The following is a 17,413-nucleotide window of genomic DNA, read 5'->3' as shown; positions in this document are numbered from 1 at the left end:
CTGCAAGAATTTTTAAAGGGACAGCAGCATTTTTACAGCAGAGTTGCCCCCATGATGGTCTTCGACGCAGCCTCAGATCTGCACTTTCAAATATTTGGGATTCAAACTGTACTGCTTATAAGCACTTCTATTAAACAGATCTAATTATAAAAGTTAAACACATATATGTTTTTTTTTCTTTAATTTCTAGATGAACACAGCTCTGCCGGTGCTTAACCCACATTTTAAAAAACTTTAAAGAGGCATGTAAATAAGCCTGAAAACTGTATTTTAATAACAAAGGAGGAGAACCTTTACATTAAAATGACCCTTCCATCTTCCTTTTAGAATCAGGTTGTTCAAAGATATTTTTAGTGAAACTGTATTTTTATTGCCATCAATTTACAAAACCACATAACATCAGCACTGAATGGGCCTCAAATTGAGTAGGAGAACAGAGAGGTAACTGCCAAGTTGGCATGATTGTTGTTACACGCAGAAGGGAAATAAGATAAAGGCATAAAGTTCCTATTAATTCCAATGCAACACATCTCTGTGTCAGCACGCATCCAGAGGGGATTCATCTTTAGCACTGCTGTTAAAAGTTTCTGGTCTAATTATTTCATCTACAAACTGCCACACAAATTCACATATAAATGCGGAAACTCATATTTGTTCCTCCACATAGAGAGGGGGCAAGCTCAGCCATTTCCTCATGTAAAATTAATGTCAGAGAAAGCGATGGGACGTAATGGCTGCACGTGTTTGCCTCACACTTGAAAAGGCCATTCTCCACTCCACTCTGGAGCCCACAGTGTCAAATTGGATAAGAAATGTGTTGGAATATAAAACATGAATGCCTCCCTAATAACAAGAAGCCCTGAGTAAAGAAAAATAAATAAATAAAAAATTCTGTATGCGTGCGCATTTTTACCTCTGGACAAGAAAAGTAGGCCAAGCTTCATTTTAGTGATATTTCGCTGGACTGCGAACTGGATTAACTTCATTAAATCATACTACCGACACACTGTTAAATGGAGTGGTCAGGTGCTTTTTATACAGGCTGGCTTTTCCCATTTGAAACGATAAATAAGTGCTTTTGATCTGTGGTCAAATCACTATAGCCCACATGCATAACCATAGCAAATGTAGCAAGCAGCACACACTGATGCTCCAGTGGTTCAGATTAAGATGAAGCACACAGACTTTAACTACCGTCAAAACAATCAAAGCTCCGAATGGAGGTAAACTTCTCGGCTGTCAGTGTCGTTTTTCTAAAAGCACAACTGAAAATACAGAGATGAGTGATTTAAAAATAGCTTTTATTGCAGCTTTTTTTTTCTCCTCTGAACAAGCTGCTTTGATCACACCGAAGGAAACTACGACCCATGTGCAACATTTGCAGCCTGGTGGGGGGGAATGCAGATAAGCAATCACGAGAGTTTGGTGACAGCAGAAAGATAACACAGAGACTTCTCCTAAAAGGAGGAAAAACAAGCCAACCAAAAAGTAAAAACAAGCGCAACAGATATAAATTCCAAATATGAAAATATTTCACCAACATAATTTACATTGATCCTCATTTGTTATGTGTGACCAGTTGTGTCTTAGAGAATGTGGCAATGAGTCCCAGAGTTCAGCTGTCACATGAAGCCCCACTCCCTCCCGTGCACGTTTGTCGTCCCCACAGTCTTAATCCTCGTGGATGTTGAACAGCTTGGCCACTTCGTTCAGATCTGCGTGCTCTTCTCCATCCTTGATGATCTATGAATAACAGAAATAAACTTTTTACAACAACCGAACGGATATTTTGCTCTTGATGACACAAAACAAAACGGCAGCACTTACCTTCCTTGCAACGGGCATTCTGTTAAACACGTTCCACAGGATAATGCCCACCACCACTTTGTCTCTTAGGTAGAAGATGACTCCTTTGCCATAGTCGTCTTTGTTCTCCACGACAGGAGCAGGTGTCACAGAGGCCACCGCGCTGGTGGCTGTGTCCTCCGTTTCACTTTCTGAGCGGATCCCAGTTCCTGCCGCAGATTTGAGAACACAGACTCTGTCTGACCCTTTGTCCTCAAAATCCTTTTTTTTCTCTCTTTGCTTGAAGGAAAAGGTTGACTGCTCCTACCTGACTCTTCTGTAGCAGCTTTAGGCGTATCCTTGGCAGTGGCTTTAGCAAACACGCCTACTGTTGGTAGGCTGCTGTCAACAATCCCGATAGCCTCGTAGCCTACATCAGGACCCAGATCACTCCTGTAAGAAGGTACACGTGATTTACTGCATTACCACATGTAGTTGAGAACAAAGTCAGAAATCATGCATAACATTTAGTAGTTCTTTGTACAAAATGTCTCATGTGTTTTCAAAGTGGGGCTTGAAAGATTAAGTTTAAAACTGATCTGATATCTGATTCTACAAGCATGTAGATTAACATATTGTATTTAATTATGTATTTAAACAGATCATGTTTGGAGGTGGGAGGGGCAGTGTTGGCAAAAGTACAGACACTCTGTATTTAAGTAGAAGTACAAATATTACCGTTAGAAAATACTCTAGTACTGTAAGAAAGTACTGATTCAACTTTTTTACTCAAGTAAAAGTAAAAAAGTACAGCCTCAAAGTAAGAAAGTAAAAATAGCTCTTTGGAGGACGTTTCTATTCTTCTGCAAAGCTGATTGAACCTTGTGCTATATTAACAAAATGATAAAATAATATCAGTAGATGGAAATAAAAATCTTTAGTCTATTTTCTTCTAATTGTACTCAGCTTGATTCTGAAGAAAAACAAGGAAAATAAAAATATATATTATTTTGCCTTCATTGTAGAGGGTGACTCTGCCTCTAAATAGGAAAATGTGTACAGTCGTGAGTTAAAGTGGGATTCAGCAGGTGGGGGAACACTAAAATTGGCTGTAATGGCCAATTTAGTAGGGAAAAGAATCATAACTCATCGTCATAACTCTAATATAATTTCTACCGAGAACTCCAGTCCTTGAAATAGCAGCAAGTCTAAATCAGTTTAATTTTCAGCATGTTTCACAATATGAAAAAACATTGTCACATGTACAGACCCAGTATCTAATTTAAAAACATGAGGACTTGCATATAAGCTTTAGATTTCCAGTTTCTTAAATCCCACTGAGAGGTCCTTACCTTTAAATCTAACCTCACTTCTTCCTCTCCTGTCCTGTCTTTCTTATCTTTCTCCATCCCTGAGTGAAGTTAGCCCTTTCTTTTCTCTTCCTGTGAAATACAGCAGCTGAACCTTTAGCTAGCAACACACTGTGCGACAAACTGCACACAAATAGTTTGTGTGTTTGCCGTTTGTTGAACTGCATTTGAAATTACCTGACACTTAAAAAAACACCACTCCCTTTATGCTCGCTCCTCTTCTGCAGGGCTAGCTAGATGCCGAAGTACCGCAACTTATGGACACGTGCAGCGGCAGTACCAAAATAGTAACTTCCCTTGTTACTTTAAACCAAAAGTAACAAGTCTCTTTTGAAATGTAAGGAGTAGAAATTACAGATATTCGTTTAGAAATCTAGGGAGATACTCTTCCAGGTATCTACTTTAAGTAAGTACAGATACTTGAAAATTGTATTGAAGTATTTACGTAACTTAAATGTATTTAACTTCCCATGTCTGGGGGGAATGATTCAATATTAGTATGTGTAAAAGTGTAGCCCTGCCTGCCTGCCTGCCTGCAGTATTTGGTGTGACTCTCTTGTGCAGAAATAACAGCAACAAAATGTTTACAAAAACTGTTGATTGGTCCATGACATCGGCTTGGAGGAATTTTCGCCCATTCTTCCGTAAAGAACAGCTTCTATTCTGGGATGTCGGTAGCTTTCCTTACATGAACTGCTGCCTTCCTCCATCATTTCTGGTGGATTAAGGTCAGAACTGTAACTCAGCCATACAAAGCTTTATTACTCTCCAACTATTCTTGGTACAATAACTTGTGTGCTCCGTGTGTCGTCATCTTGATGCGTGACCCACTTTCAGCTGAGATTCGGTTCACAGGCAGATCTCCTGACCTTTGCCTTCAGAATTTCCCGGAAGAATACAGAATTCATTGCTCTGATGGAAAGCCGTTCTGGCACAGTCCCAAGCCATGATGGGCATTATGGTGCAATGCACCGTTCCCCTTCCTCCAGAAGCAAGCTTGTTTAAACCTCTAAGTTTTATTTTGGTCTGATACAAGCATTTCAAACAGCCTTCTGACTCCTCCTTGTGATCTTTAGCAATCAGACGAGCTCCAGTAACATCTTTGAAGAAAAACAGCTTCAATTCAATTTCAATTTTCAATTCAATTTTATTTATATAGCGCCAAATCACAACAACAGTCGCCTCAAGGCGCTTTATATTGTACAGTAGATCGTACAATAATAGATACAGAGAAAAACCCAACAATCATATGACCCCCTATGAGCAAGCACTTTGGCAACAGTGGGAAGGAAAGACTCCCTTTTTAACAGGAGGAAACCTCCAGCAGAACCAGGCTCAGGGAGGGGCGGCCGTCTGCTGCGACCGGTTGGGGTGAGAGACCCTGCAACCCTGCCACACACACACACACACACACACACCTACTGCTCGATAATCTTCTGACTCATGAACATTAACCATTGCAAGAAACACATTTAGTTACTTGTTCCATTGTAAGCTCCCAGTCAGCTTATGCTATTGTCTCACTCCAACAGATATTCAAGGAAAATTATTATTTACAAATATAAAAGAAGAAGCCCTCTCACATCTGACTGCTATCCTACTGTCTGGCAACTCTTGACTGTAATTTAACATTCACATTAACCGATATTCCTCAATGTTCACATCGCCTCCCCCTCCTCACAGATATGCTACAATACACAATTTCTCTCAATAATTAATAACTAGATTTGACATTTGTCTGATTTGTAAATTCAGCTTTTTCTTTTTTTTTTTAAATCTACTTTTAAAATTTGTGCTAAAATCTGGTCAAGTTTTAGAGGATATACAAACTTTGGAGCACCACTGTATAATTAAACTAGACACAGTCATTTTGTGCCAAGAAGTGTGACCTAGGATTTCTATGCCAAGAACATTTTCCTCACATCTCTGTTGGAAGTAGTTCTGCTGAAGTGAAACAAATGCCAGCTTTTTAAAACTTTACCGTCAAAACAGCTTCCTGAACACTGTGTGTATGTTTATATACCTCACACAGCTCCCATCTGAAATGCGAGCACAGCTGAGGGCTGTAATCTTCAGTGACAAACCCCCACCGCTGCTGCCTGATGAGTTTTAAGATAGCTCATGACCTGAAGTGATGTCAGAGTCACCTGACCTTGACAAATTGCAAGGTTGCACAGAGAGCTTGTACGAAACTGCAGAGCCGGCCAGAACTATGCTTCATTGATATTTATAGGGAATCTGTTGGCACGTCTCTTTATATTTTACATGCAGCATTTGAGCATAAACAGACAAACTTTTCAAAAGTTACTGACTATACTTTATAATTATTTAAACATGAAAGACTAGTTAATGGAGCTGTGGTAGTTGGACGAATGTGTATTTTTTCCTGGACTGGAGTGAACCCATGTTTCAACAGTGTGTCACATTTCACTAGCTGCTAGCAACACGTATTCACAACATTCATCTGGGTCCTGAGAGTTGCATTCCACACTGTACTTAAATTTTTCATAACTCCCTTAATATCTGGAGTCCTACTGTGATCTTATTTATAATGTCTAACATATGCATGTCCAAGGCCATAAAGTTTGATTGTTTTTAAGCTTTAAATCAAATATTTAACTTTGTTAACCAGCTGTTTCATACACGAGTTTTACCTATTAGGAAATAAGCAATTATAGGTCTTACTTACAAGGTTCTAAAATGATTTAAATACAACCTCAGATGAAAATGAATCAATCACATGTTACACCATGTGCACAGGTTTTAGCAGTTTGCTTGTCTGGAGCAATCAGGTGTGCGTTACACAATGGCAAGAAGAGACATCAGCAGTGATCTCAGTGAACAATTGTTGTTCTCCACAGGTAACCAAAGGAATCAATCCCATCACCATTAGCAACATATTGGAAGCTGCCTGATGACGTGGGCAAGCTGAATGTTTTTTTCACCCATTGTGCCTTTCATTATTTCATTTCAGCTCAGTGTAAGGATTTTCTGCTCGCTGTTTTAGCATGTGTGTCACAGTAAAACAGACAATGAAGCAGAGGAGAGAAAAGTTAAGTGAAGACAATGTTGCCTTCATTATATTCTGTAAGTATAATAAAAGCACCACGTGTGAATCTGTCAAAATGCTGTTTGTGGTGACAGTTTCAGTTTTAAACAAGGAGCCATTGCCCACAGTGCTCCAGAAACTGTTGATGTTGTTTCTCATGCGCTCTGTGACCTTGTCTCCCTTGACCTGCTGGAACAGTACCCTGTCTTGATCAGGACCTCCTGATTTATAATTCAAACACTGGCTTTTTCTCATCTGTGTAAGAAAGTTCAGTGGGGTGGATCAGCACACACCAAAAAAGTGAGGCAAGCAGCTGAGGAAGGCAGTGGGGCACATTTTCATATATGCACGCATAGTTAGTGAGGCAAATATAAAGCATTTTATTGCAAGATGGTATTATTTATTTTTTATTGAATTCTGATGAACAGACTCTTCAGGGGTTTAAAGTCTCTCTCGGGATGGATTTAATGTCTCCTAAGGACATTTTAAATATTTTAATGGTTAATGGTTTTCAAGACTTCAAAGAAATCATGTACGCTGATCTGACCTCTAAAAGGATTACATCGGAGTCCCTTGCACTACTGCACATGCTCTCTGAGTTAAATGCATTCAGTGCAATCAAAAATTAAGACTGTTCTCGCCTTCACAAACTCTTTCCTTCATTTCCACTTAAAAGAAGTTTTCATGGTTTGCATCCACAGGTCTCATTTGGGGAGGGTGAGGGAAAAATAAAAGACTTTATAGCCCATAGTAAGTAGAAGTAGTAAACAAAAGTCTGATACCTACCAGAACATGGACTGATGCCAGTAGGGTTTGTTGGCTCCCGTCATGTTCTCCCCAGCTAGTCTACCACTCACAACAGCGTGATCGTGGTGCTCCACACGTCTGCGACCTAGTCTGATATCATAGAAACACGCAGCATCTCCTGCCTACATCAACAAGAAGGGATTGGGAACATGCCATATGGCTTAGATTATGCAGTTTTTATTTCATGTTAACAGGCACTGACAATATTTTTTCCTAAAACACAACATTACACTCAAAATAGGACATTGGCATTACACTACAATTTTAATTACACTGTTTTATATTAGGACTATTAGGGCTGTGCGATATGACCAAAATCTCATATCCCGATATTAAGACATCTATCGTCCGATAACAATATAAATCACAAAAATGTAACATTTTCTGTAAATTCTGTGAATCTCAGGCAGCTCGACTTGCGTGAAGTGTTTCCAGCTGGGCGTCGCGTACCTGGAGTCCAGTGTTTTAACTGATGCATGAAACTATACATTTTTAGACATAGGTTGTAACGGCCGCTGTTTTCTTTGTGAGTATTTATTACACGGCGTGCTGCGGGGAAAAGCCTGTTCTAACGTTTGAGTCTAAGGTTTATTTTTTAGCACCTGACGGCTCTTTTTTGCTTCTCATCCGTAAATACTCTGCATCTTTCACGTGATTCAGTTTATTTTGAAAAGTCTCAACAGGATCTTGAGCTTTATTGTGAAAGGTTTATGTGGAACATAAACAAGCAGACATGCGGTGGTTTTACCGTCGTTGTTGCTAACGACAACGCATAAAAACAAGCGCTTGTCGGTCTGTAGTGTGGTTATATTAAATATAAGAGAAAGAGAGAACTTTAGGAAATTAATATAGCCACTACAGTGACCATCAAAATAATGAAAAAATATTGCCGTAAACAGTTTATTTTGCGACACCACGAAACAAACGATAGCGTAAAATGAAACGATAGACGTTTTTATATCGTCATCCGATATATATCGTTATATCGAACAGCCCTAAGGACTATGACTTGATTGAGCCTGAAGAGGGTGCTTTAATCAAAAAGAAGACAAAATCATCATTGTGCACTGGTTGGTAAAAATGTGGTGGTTTTGGTTAAAAGAAGCGATAACAATTATTCCTGTGTCCAAAATGATCAGTGAAACTAGAGGTATGAGCACAATGGGATAATAATTAAGTTATGACATTCCCACAGGTTTGAAGTTTCCACAACAGTGACTTTAACTAAATTACTCAGCATTTTCTGGTATTTTAAAGGCAAACCAGCAAGGCACAGCACAAGAACTACTTTTTGCAAGATGACTTTTAAAGAGGGATTTTTAATCACAACTCTTCAGGATCTTGTTAGCAGAAACATCATATAAACATTAACTTACCACCCAAATATTGGACCTCGCTTGCAGCTCTGCATTTACCCGGTAGCCACCAAAGTCAGAGTCCACCTCCAGACCACCTGACTTAGCAAGGTCAACATTTGGCTCTAGGCCAACAGCTGTAACAATGTGATCAGTTTTCACCTACAAAAATAAAACGATAGATAATCAGCAGCTTATAAATACATTCAATGTCCTGATTTTGGCCGAGATTGTGTAGAAATCTGAACCTACCAATCTACCATCCTTTAGATGGATTTCTAATTTGTCATCTTTGTAGGTCACAGACTTCACCAAAGCTTCTGAAAGAACCTTTACACCCTCTACAGAAACAGACAAGAAATCATGAAATAATGAGACACATAAAGAACATTTTTTTGTCTTTGGAGACTTATATGAAATAAAGTTGGACCTTTCTTGACTTTTTCTGTTGTCCAGTTGCTCAGATACTCGGGTAGCACTTTTCCCATGTTACCCTTCTCAGGGAACATCTGTATCACCTCCAGATCTGACTCAGTAGCTAAAAAGAGAAAGAGGAAGTACAACAACTAAGAAAAGAGTTACTTCTGCTGAACATCAGCGTTCTTATCCACTCTGCTAGTTTCTCAGCTTGTCATCTGGTCTTACATCTCCTGCCAAGGGCACAAGCCAGCTCGCTGCCCAAGAAGCCACCTCCGATGATGGTGATGGATTTTACATTCCTCGAGACCTTATCCAGAGATCTGAAGTCCTCAATCTGTGGGAAAAACAAAAATAAAACTGAATTTAGAGCAACAGTCAGATTTTTTATGTAACACACAGTAAGACTTCTGTCTGGAAAATCTCAACGGGCTTGTAATTAATTAAATCAAAAAAGACAAAAAAAAAAAAATCTAAATTCAGACAACCTTTTTTTTTCATTTTAAAATAGTTAATATTTCCTTCATGGTATGCCTTAATACTCACTCCAACAAGCTGTATATACATACTATCAGCCACAGATGGTTAGAGTGAAACATCTCTGCCACCCCCTTGTGGCTACACACTGACCTTGCGGAACAAAGTGGTCCTCTTCATCACTTCCTCTCCTGCTCTTTCAATGACTTGGAGATTTCTTGGCACGCCACCTGAGAAAGATAAAATTAGCTTCCACCAGGTTTAAGTGATAAAAGCAGACAAGAAATAAAACAAGGGAGTTTACCTGTAGCAATCAAGCACTTGTCGTATGAAATCTCAGTGTCATCGTCCAGTTTTACTTTGTTTCCTCTCACATCCATGTGAACCACCTATAAAAAATTAAATATACCTCATGAATAACTTCTGCTTTCCAGGTTTAGACATCATAACACATAATGCTTGCAAATCTGTCAATATAATTACTTCTGGTCTGAATACTTCACTAAACAGCTTTCATATACTGAATAAAATTATGGAGACTTAGGAAAGAAAACCATAAATCCACCTTTTTTCCAGTGAGAACAGCCACTCCTCCATTTTCTACACTATCCAGCTCTTCTGGGTTAATGTAGAATGACGGCGGCTGGAAGTAGATGCTAGCAAATAAATACAAAAGTATTAAAATGACTGAACCACTGAAAAAGAAAAAAGTTTCTCAGAAATGTTTATAGAGTACACATTCAGTTTGTTACGACAATACAAGGTTTTCTTTAAAAAAAAAAGCACCGTCTATCACCTTTTTGTAGAGAAACTGCAGTGCAGAAAGTGTGCAAGATTTGTTTGGGATTAACATTTATTAAAGGGAAACAGCAATAAAATAGAGACGTTAGTAACAACCGAAATTTTATAAGTAAGATCAGCAGGGATGTCTCAGTGTTCCTGCAAATTTTAAAGATCAGAATGACTGCATTTCAGACCGAACAATGTTGAAATAATGAATTATAGGCAGGCATTTATAAACAAGCCATGGATACAAGTTTGGTATACAATAGCACATTATTATAACAGCACATTTTAACCGTTAACTGTTCCAAACATTTTGTTGCACACTGAGCCTAAAGACGTCTCTTTAGGCTAAATCTGGGTGACAGTGCAGTGATTAGTACTGTCGCCTCACAGCTAGAAGGTTCTGGGATTGAACATCTAAGCTTGCTGGGGCCTGTCTGTGTGGAGTTTGCATGTTCTCTGCCTGTGTGGGCTCTCTCGGGGTACTCCAGCTTCCTCCCACAGTCCAAAAACAGGCCTGTTAGGTTCACTGGTTATTTCCTATCTGAAGTACGTGTGAATGAAACCTTGACTGGTTCTCTGTGTTAGCGCTGTGATAGACTGGCAACCTGTCTGGGGTTAACCCTGCTTCTCGCCTTAAGTCAGCTAGGAGAGACTCCAGTCCCATGTGAACAATAGTGCCAGAGGAAGCTTGAATTTTTCAATAATGTGGCAAGACATGGCCAAGGACAGACAGATGCTGAGACAAAAGAACTGAGAGCACTAAGGTTAAATAGACCAAACACACCTCCTTTCTTTTCCATTCCATTGTTTGAAGCGCAGAGTTTCTGTTACACTGGGATCATCAGAGAACCACAGCTCTTTAGAAAGAGGAGGTCTCATATATGGAAGGTCTGGCTCATCAGTCACAATTAGTACCTGGCAGTAAAAGAACAAACAAACAAACAGTCTCATATTTGCCAAATTCAGGTACAACTAAACAAGTAACAAAGGGAATTCAAAGTGAACATGGGGGCTTTACTGACCTTGGCACCGGGGTCTCTGGCTCGAATAGACCGAGCAGCAGCAAAAGAGGCAGTACCTCCACCAAGGAGGAGATAGGGGGCATGTGAGGGCAACTTGAGAGAGGCAGGTGTGGAGCCCACGGCTGATTTTCAGACGGAAGAGGAACAGCAAGCACAAGTCAGAGTGAAAGTAAGACAAAAGAGGCTAAGAGTAACTGATTATTTTTCCACAGATAATGAATGGAGACCAGTTAAGCATGCTGATACACTAAATGTACTTTAAAAACTAAACTAATCACTGAAGGAAAAAGATTCTCTAGAGAATTCGTTTTAGCCTATTTTGCTTTTTTTATTTTAGCTTCTTTAAAGTGTCCACATTCAGCTGGCTGAGGGTGATTTAAGTGTCTGATTTGGGGGTCGTCACTCAATTTACCTTGGCAGACTTTTTGTCTTCACTAACAGTGAGAAGCCTCCATGCTAACATGTTAACCCTTAAGAACCCACAGTGACACAGGTGTCACCGCCCCTTTACACATTGAGGATAGTTTCTGTTAATGTTTCAAAATTGACACTCCCATAGTTTTTATGACGGTAAAACATGGGTCTGGGCTCTTAAGGGTTAATATGTGGCTGCAAGTGTGCATGTCACCATGTGCATGCTGTGTTTGCATGAAACATATAGTGGCCACTGGTTTGGCCAGGATTATGGAAATCTGTTGATTCCACTCCCTCACCGGTTTCGTCGGTGCATCTCTGAATGGTATCTTCGTGGCCATTTTATCTGGGGCTGTTTTTAATCTTACTTATGGCAGTAAATGAGGTATCAATTGTAAAATTCTCAGCTTTTCAATATAGACAGTATGCACAAAAAAAAAGCACGCAAAGAATCTCTGTTCTAAAACACATCATCTCAATTTAACAAATCCAACAACATATTTTTAACACTTGGAAATTTGTTTTGCTGCCTGCCTGCTTGCACTGACCTGCTTTTGCCAGTTGGTGTCATCATTTCTAATACCCAAGCATAGAAAGCATTGCATGCTCTAGATTTTTTTATATTGCTAAACATGCATGGTAGATGAAGAGGGAAAAAAAAAAAAAAAAAGTATGCAGACAACCTGGAGGCAGTTCGGTTGTTTCACTGGTGGCTACTGCTTCAGTGCCTGATGCTGGAGGGCTTGGCTCCTGGGATGAAGGAGCTGCTTCAGGTTTTGGCTCAGTGGTGGCTGCGAGAGAACACACAGTTAAAAATAACTTTGAGTAACATTCAGCATATGGAGCAAGAGACAGTCTGGTTTGTGGTTAAGTGACTGATTTAAAACAGTCTCCAATTCAAGTACAGTCTGTAACAGTTTGTTTTAAAGTCTCAAAAATAAAGACGAAGCTAAACCATGCGCTATGGAGTCAGCTGATTAAAAGGCTCTTCTAACACCTTTAAAAAACACAAATTCCTTTAAAAAGGTGTCACTGCGAACAGCATTTAAGTGCTGCGCTTAAGAGGCCTGGAGGAGATCTGTTTAAATGTGTCAAGGTTAAACAGCTTTACTTCCTATTAGTTATTAACATAAGTGGAGTTTGATCAGTAACCGACTACACAGACATGGCAAAGAAATCACTCACCTTTTGTCTCAGTGTTTTCTACAGCTAATGGACAAAAAAAAAAAAAAAAAATCAAAAAGTGAAATTCAGAAATTTCTCAGAGGTTAACAGTAAAGGTGAAAGTTGTCTTATTAACCAACATTTCTAAAAGCTGCTCACCGGGAGGCTGGGGCTGGATGGGTGTGACTGATTCTTTGGCAGCTGCTTTTTGTGATCTGGACGAAAGTTCAGTGATACGCGCCTGATATCTTTGCTGGTCTCCTTTCATAGTATGGTACGCCTGTAAAAAACAGAAAAATGGACTAAGTTTAGTCACTGACAACTTCAATGATTGCGTCATTTTGTCAAGCTGTCCAATTTTGCCAGTCAGATCTGGTGTCAACGGTTATCTTTCAGTCATGAGTATGAGCAAACAGGCAGGGAGGATTTTGTGGATGCAAGCTGAAAAATGAGTGCATCCACTTATCAACACTGATTTCCAAATGGAAAAATCTATCTTTACCTCCAGGTTGAGGCCTTTAAACTAGGACTGGGTGATATAGCCATGCAACCATTTTCTTAATTACATGCACAATCTGGGATATGCTGGGGCAGTGGAGTATATCCCATCTCACAGAGGGTATCAGGCGAGTTACAAGCCAAACAGGTCACCAGTCTATCGCAGAGCTGGCACAGAGACAGACAACCGCACACACGCGTGCGTGCTCATATCGACACCTACAGACAAATTAAAATCACTAAATAACCCAACATGCATGTCTTTGGACTGTGGGAGGGAGCCAGAGTACCCACAGAGAACCCACACTGGTCGAGAAAATGCAAACTCCACACAGGAAGGGCCCAGCTGGCTGTCAGAATCTGCTGGAGGTGACAGGCTTAATCACTACACTCCCATCACGGTTGTTATACTGATTTATTTATTTATTTATTTTTAAATCTATCCATATAACTGCTCCGTTATTCAAACAAGCTTAAGTAAAGCCAACAACTAATAACTTATAGTCCTAAAGTATACATTAACTTAATGCATCTGTGAAAACAATCAAAAGGTCTGATTTGTTAAGATGACACACTACAAAAACATGTTCTTTTCAAAAACACCAGACTCTGTTGACAAAAACAACAACTTTTATTTCACAGAAAACAAAAGTTGGAGGTCACACTGCGTGAATTAAGTGTTGTAATGTGTTATGTGGGATCAAAACTCATCGACTAAAAATTCAAAGTCTCACAATAACACAAACTAACAAAGCAGCCATTGCAGCAGTGGTCAAATAACTCCTGTCTTGTGTGAAGTAAAATTACTATTTTTGTTAATGGAATCTGGTGGAGAGTAACAGCTTCATTTCTTTTTCAGTGAAAGCTGTACTTTCAGGTGGCTAAAATTCATGTCGCTGCTGACTGTGTCCACAGCAGTACATGGATTTTAGTTTTTACTCCTGTGGATCTGAACCTCATACAGGCTTACTTCAAAGAAACTGAACCATCCCTACCTAACAGAACATAAACCAGCGGCTTTTAACACTGCCTATGAAATAATGTGCTTGTGTGAATGGATGTGAATGGATGTTAATGGGTGAATGTGGCATGTTGTATAAAGCGGTTTGAGTGTTCTGTCAGAGTAGAAAACCGCTATATAATAATCAGTCCATTTACCATATAAAATACAGAGATATGCAGGCCTTGTAAATATCTTGTATTTGCATTCAGCATAAAAATATAGATTTGTTTTTCTTTTGTCCATATTGCTCAGCCCTTAATGTTCAATTTACAGAAATAAACCCCAAGAAAAGGGGGGAAAATCATTGCTCCAATTAATAAATTTGCACACTCTCTCTATGATGATAAACTAAGCTTACTCACATATGCCACGCCACCAATGGAGGCTGCTCCAACCAGGAGGGCATACTTTAGATTATCCCCACCTCCCCCTGGCAGCCCACTGGACATGTGAGCTGTGGGTACGTGTGTTGGTATTCTGCCATTGTTCAAACCTGAAACAGTAAACAAACACACACATGATTAAACACCGATCAAAGCTACAGCACTCCTAATTATGTTCACAAACGTTACTAAATCAGGGTTCAGTCCTGCTTCTAATAAAAAAAAATTGCCAAGTAGCTACCTGTTTAATACACGCTTAATAGATCTGTGGATGTTGACAGTGGAAAAGGACTGAGGAAATATATGCTCCTGTGCTTGCCCTCATCACACCTCTGGGGTTTAGGAAAGCGCCTTAAATTACTTTTCCATAAAATAGAGGCAATGGCAAACCTGTCTGATTTGTGTTGCAGGTGTTTTTCCACTCTAAGAGTAATAAATATAACGTGACATATTATTATGAAGAACAATGATCATCAATGTACATTCTAGCAACCTACATACTGCACAGCACTGGGCTTATCCTTTCTGGGTCATCAGAGACTGCAAGACCCCATGATTCAAATCCAACACTGGGCCCTTGCATACGCTGCAAAGCGTAAACGGGCACAGAACATGGTGTAACACCTGTACCAGCACTAGACACGTGAAAAACATGCTTGCTGGCGTTATCAGTTAACGTTGGCGCTTCGATCAATGAAATGAGATCCAGTTTAAGTTAGCTCGTTACTGAAATGGCATCTTGCGTCGTTAACGTTTGCTAATTAGCTGAGTTAGCTTTCTAATAACCATCCAAAGGTCGCTGAAGTTTACGTGCGCTAAGCTAACAGGGCTACCCCCCTGTGGGTTAATGTATTGCTGCTGTGTAATATCATGCTCCAGGCAGTGCATGATCAAATCGAGGTCAGCTAACAGGAAGACAAGTTACTGTAACTAGATACTTACCTGCTTTTCTCACATTCTGCCGGCACAGAGTTGATGAAGTTCTAGCCAAAGGAGCGAGCTTTTTCCACACAGTCCTACATTTCAGCATTGTGGCTCAGCTCCCGGTTTACTCGCAGACTTGTCGGATAAAAACACAAGCCGGTTTACCCTTAATTTAATTCCAACAGCCTGCAGACACTGACAACTAGCTGCACGGCACCACACACCAAGGCCAGGGACAGGTCATACGTTTCTGGGGAATGATGGGTAATTGTAAAGACTGTAAAGACGCCTAAGATTGGTCGCCCCTAAAAAAGAAGAAGAAGAAAGATGGCGTCGCTCCTGACATGAATGACAGCAACTCTGTTATCGCAAGTAGCAGCTACACTGAACTCTTTCATTCAAGGCTCTTTGGTAACTGCTCGAACCCCCTTCTTGTTCCTTTCTTAAAACAACTGCAGTCAGAGTTTACTGCTGCCCCCTGCATGTCATTTAAAGTAATACTACAGTAAAATGTTGAAAAACGGTTTTAAGTTATGAAAACACAAAATGAGGTTGTGTATTCATGCAAAACACATTTAAACATATTAATGAATATCATTTATATATTATTAACGCAGTTAATGACTTAAAGAATTTCAAGAAATAAAAATCTTTTTAATATAATGTGCTGTAATGAATGTATGAAGGTTTATTGTAAGTTATATAAATAAATCTTCATTGAATTTTTACTGTCATAATTTACGAGTGGTAGGCTAGATTTCTAGAAATTAGTTTTATCACCCTCTGGTGGTTGAATAGAATAGAATAGAATAGAATAGCCCTTTATTGTCACTGTTCAACGAAATTGTGGGTGCTCCACGCCAACTGTGCCAAAATAAAATATAAATAGTAAGACAGCAGGAATGAATAACAAACAGGAGAAATATGTACAAAAATAAGAGTAAGGTACAGATTAGATAACAAGTTGGAAGTAGTGCAGAGAAAAAGACTTGGTCTGAATACTGTCTGTGTATGAGTGGCCTAAGTGAAGACTGTTACTCAGATTGGTGGGTGAGTAGGCGGGGGCAAGGGTGGGTGTGAGGAGATAGTGTTTGTTTACAGTCCGAATGGCCCAGGGCAAGAAGCTGTTTGTGAGTCTGGAGGTGTAGGACCTGATTGACCAGAGGGCAGCGGCTCAAACAGGTGGTGGGTGGGGTGCAAGGGTTGACGTGTGATAGCCCTGGTTTTCCTGAGACAGGAGGATCTGGCAATGGCCTCCATTTTTGGGCAGTGTTAATTACAGTTCTGGCCTTCCTGTTCTCAGTTGTGGTCCCTATGTACCAAACACCCGGGCAGTAGGAGAGCATGCTGAGGAGCAGTGGATGGCCAGCAGCAGCTTCTGGTCCAGGTTGTTCTTCCTCAGGACACGGAGGAAGTGCAGCTGCTGCTGGGGCTTCTTTTCCAGGGCATTGGTGTTGTGGGTCCAGGTGAGTAAAATGGATTTATTCTGTTTATAGGAATGCTATAGTCAGTCATCAGCTACATAATGGTGATTTTGAAAGACTTTGTCATTTGCACATTTCAAAGCTGGCTGGTAAATTATAAGGCAAGGAAATAACTTTGTGTTGGATAATAAGGATTGATTTACTTCCTTTTTTGAGAAGAAAGGCTAAATAAGCAATGGTGGGTTGCTCTTTTTACTGGCAAGAGAAGTTACTACTTCCCTAATATAATAAAAGATCATTTAGTAAAAAACGAGCCTCTGTTGCTTTGTTTGTATGTATGTGTGTGTATGTAACATAATAAAGTCAGAACATTTCACACAAATTACAGGCCTTGTAAATATAACCCTGCTACCACAAATACAAATACACAAATGTCAAAAAAGATATGCTGGTACTTTATAACATAGCTTGCAATGTAAAGTGTAATTTCCTAATGTGTAGCATGTTTTTTGATTTCAGATTGCAATTTTCC

General features: G+C 39.7%; 1 protein-coding gene across 1 annotated transcript; it reads right to left on the bottom strand.

Annotated features, from left to right (window-relative positions):
- Positions 1-251: 251 nt before the first annotated feature.
- aifm1 (apoptosis inducing factor mitochondrion associated 1) lies at positions 252-15,830 on the bottom strand. The gene is made up of 18 exons (XM_031730680.2): positions 15,476-15,830; positions 14,513-14,643; positions 12,809-12,929; positions 12,671-12,694; positions 12,169-12,276; positions 11,072-11,193; positions 10,834-10,964; positions 9,826-9,916; positions 9,565-9,649; positions 9,414-9,490; positions 9,012-9,120; positions 8,797-8,904; positions 8,619-8,707; positions 8,388-8,528; positions 6,991-7,133; positions 2,114-2,238; positions 1,828-2,015; positions 252-1,743 (listed from the first exon to the last, which is right to left on the bottom strand). Exons 1-18 carry the CDS (start codon positions 15,561-15,563, stop codon positions 1,672-1,674), a joined length of 1,953 nt encoding a protein of 650 aa, XP_031586540.1. The 5' UTR covers positions 15,564-15,830; the 3' UTR covers positions 252-1,671.
- Positions 15,831-17,413: the final 1,583 nt, after the last annotated feature.

This window comes from Oreochromis aureus, linkage group 10, assembly GCF_013358895.1.
Source record: "Oreochromis aureus strain Israel breed Guangdong linkage group 10, ZZ_aureus, whole genome shotgun sequence".
NCBI classification, from domain to species: domain Eukaryota; kingdom Metazoa; phylum Chordata; class Actinopteri; order Cichliformes; family Cichlidae; genus Oreochromis; species Oreochromis aureus.
This window is presented reverse-complemented; position numbering and strand designations above follow the sequence as displayed.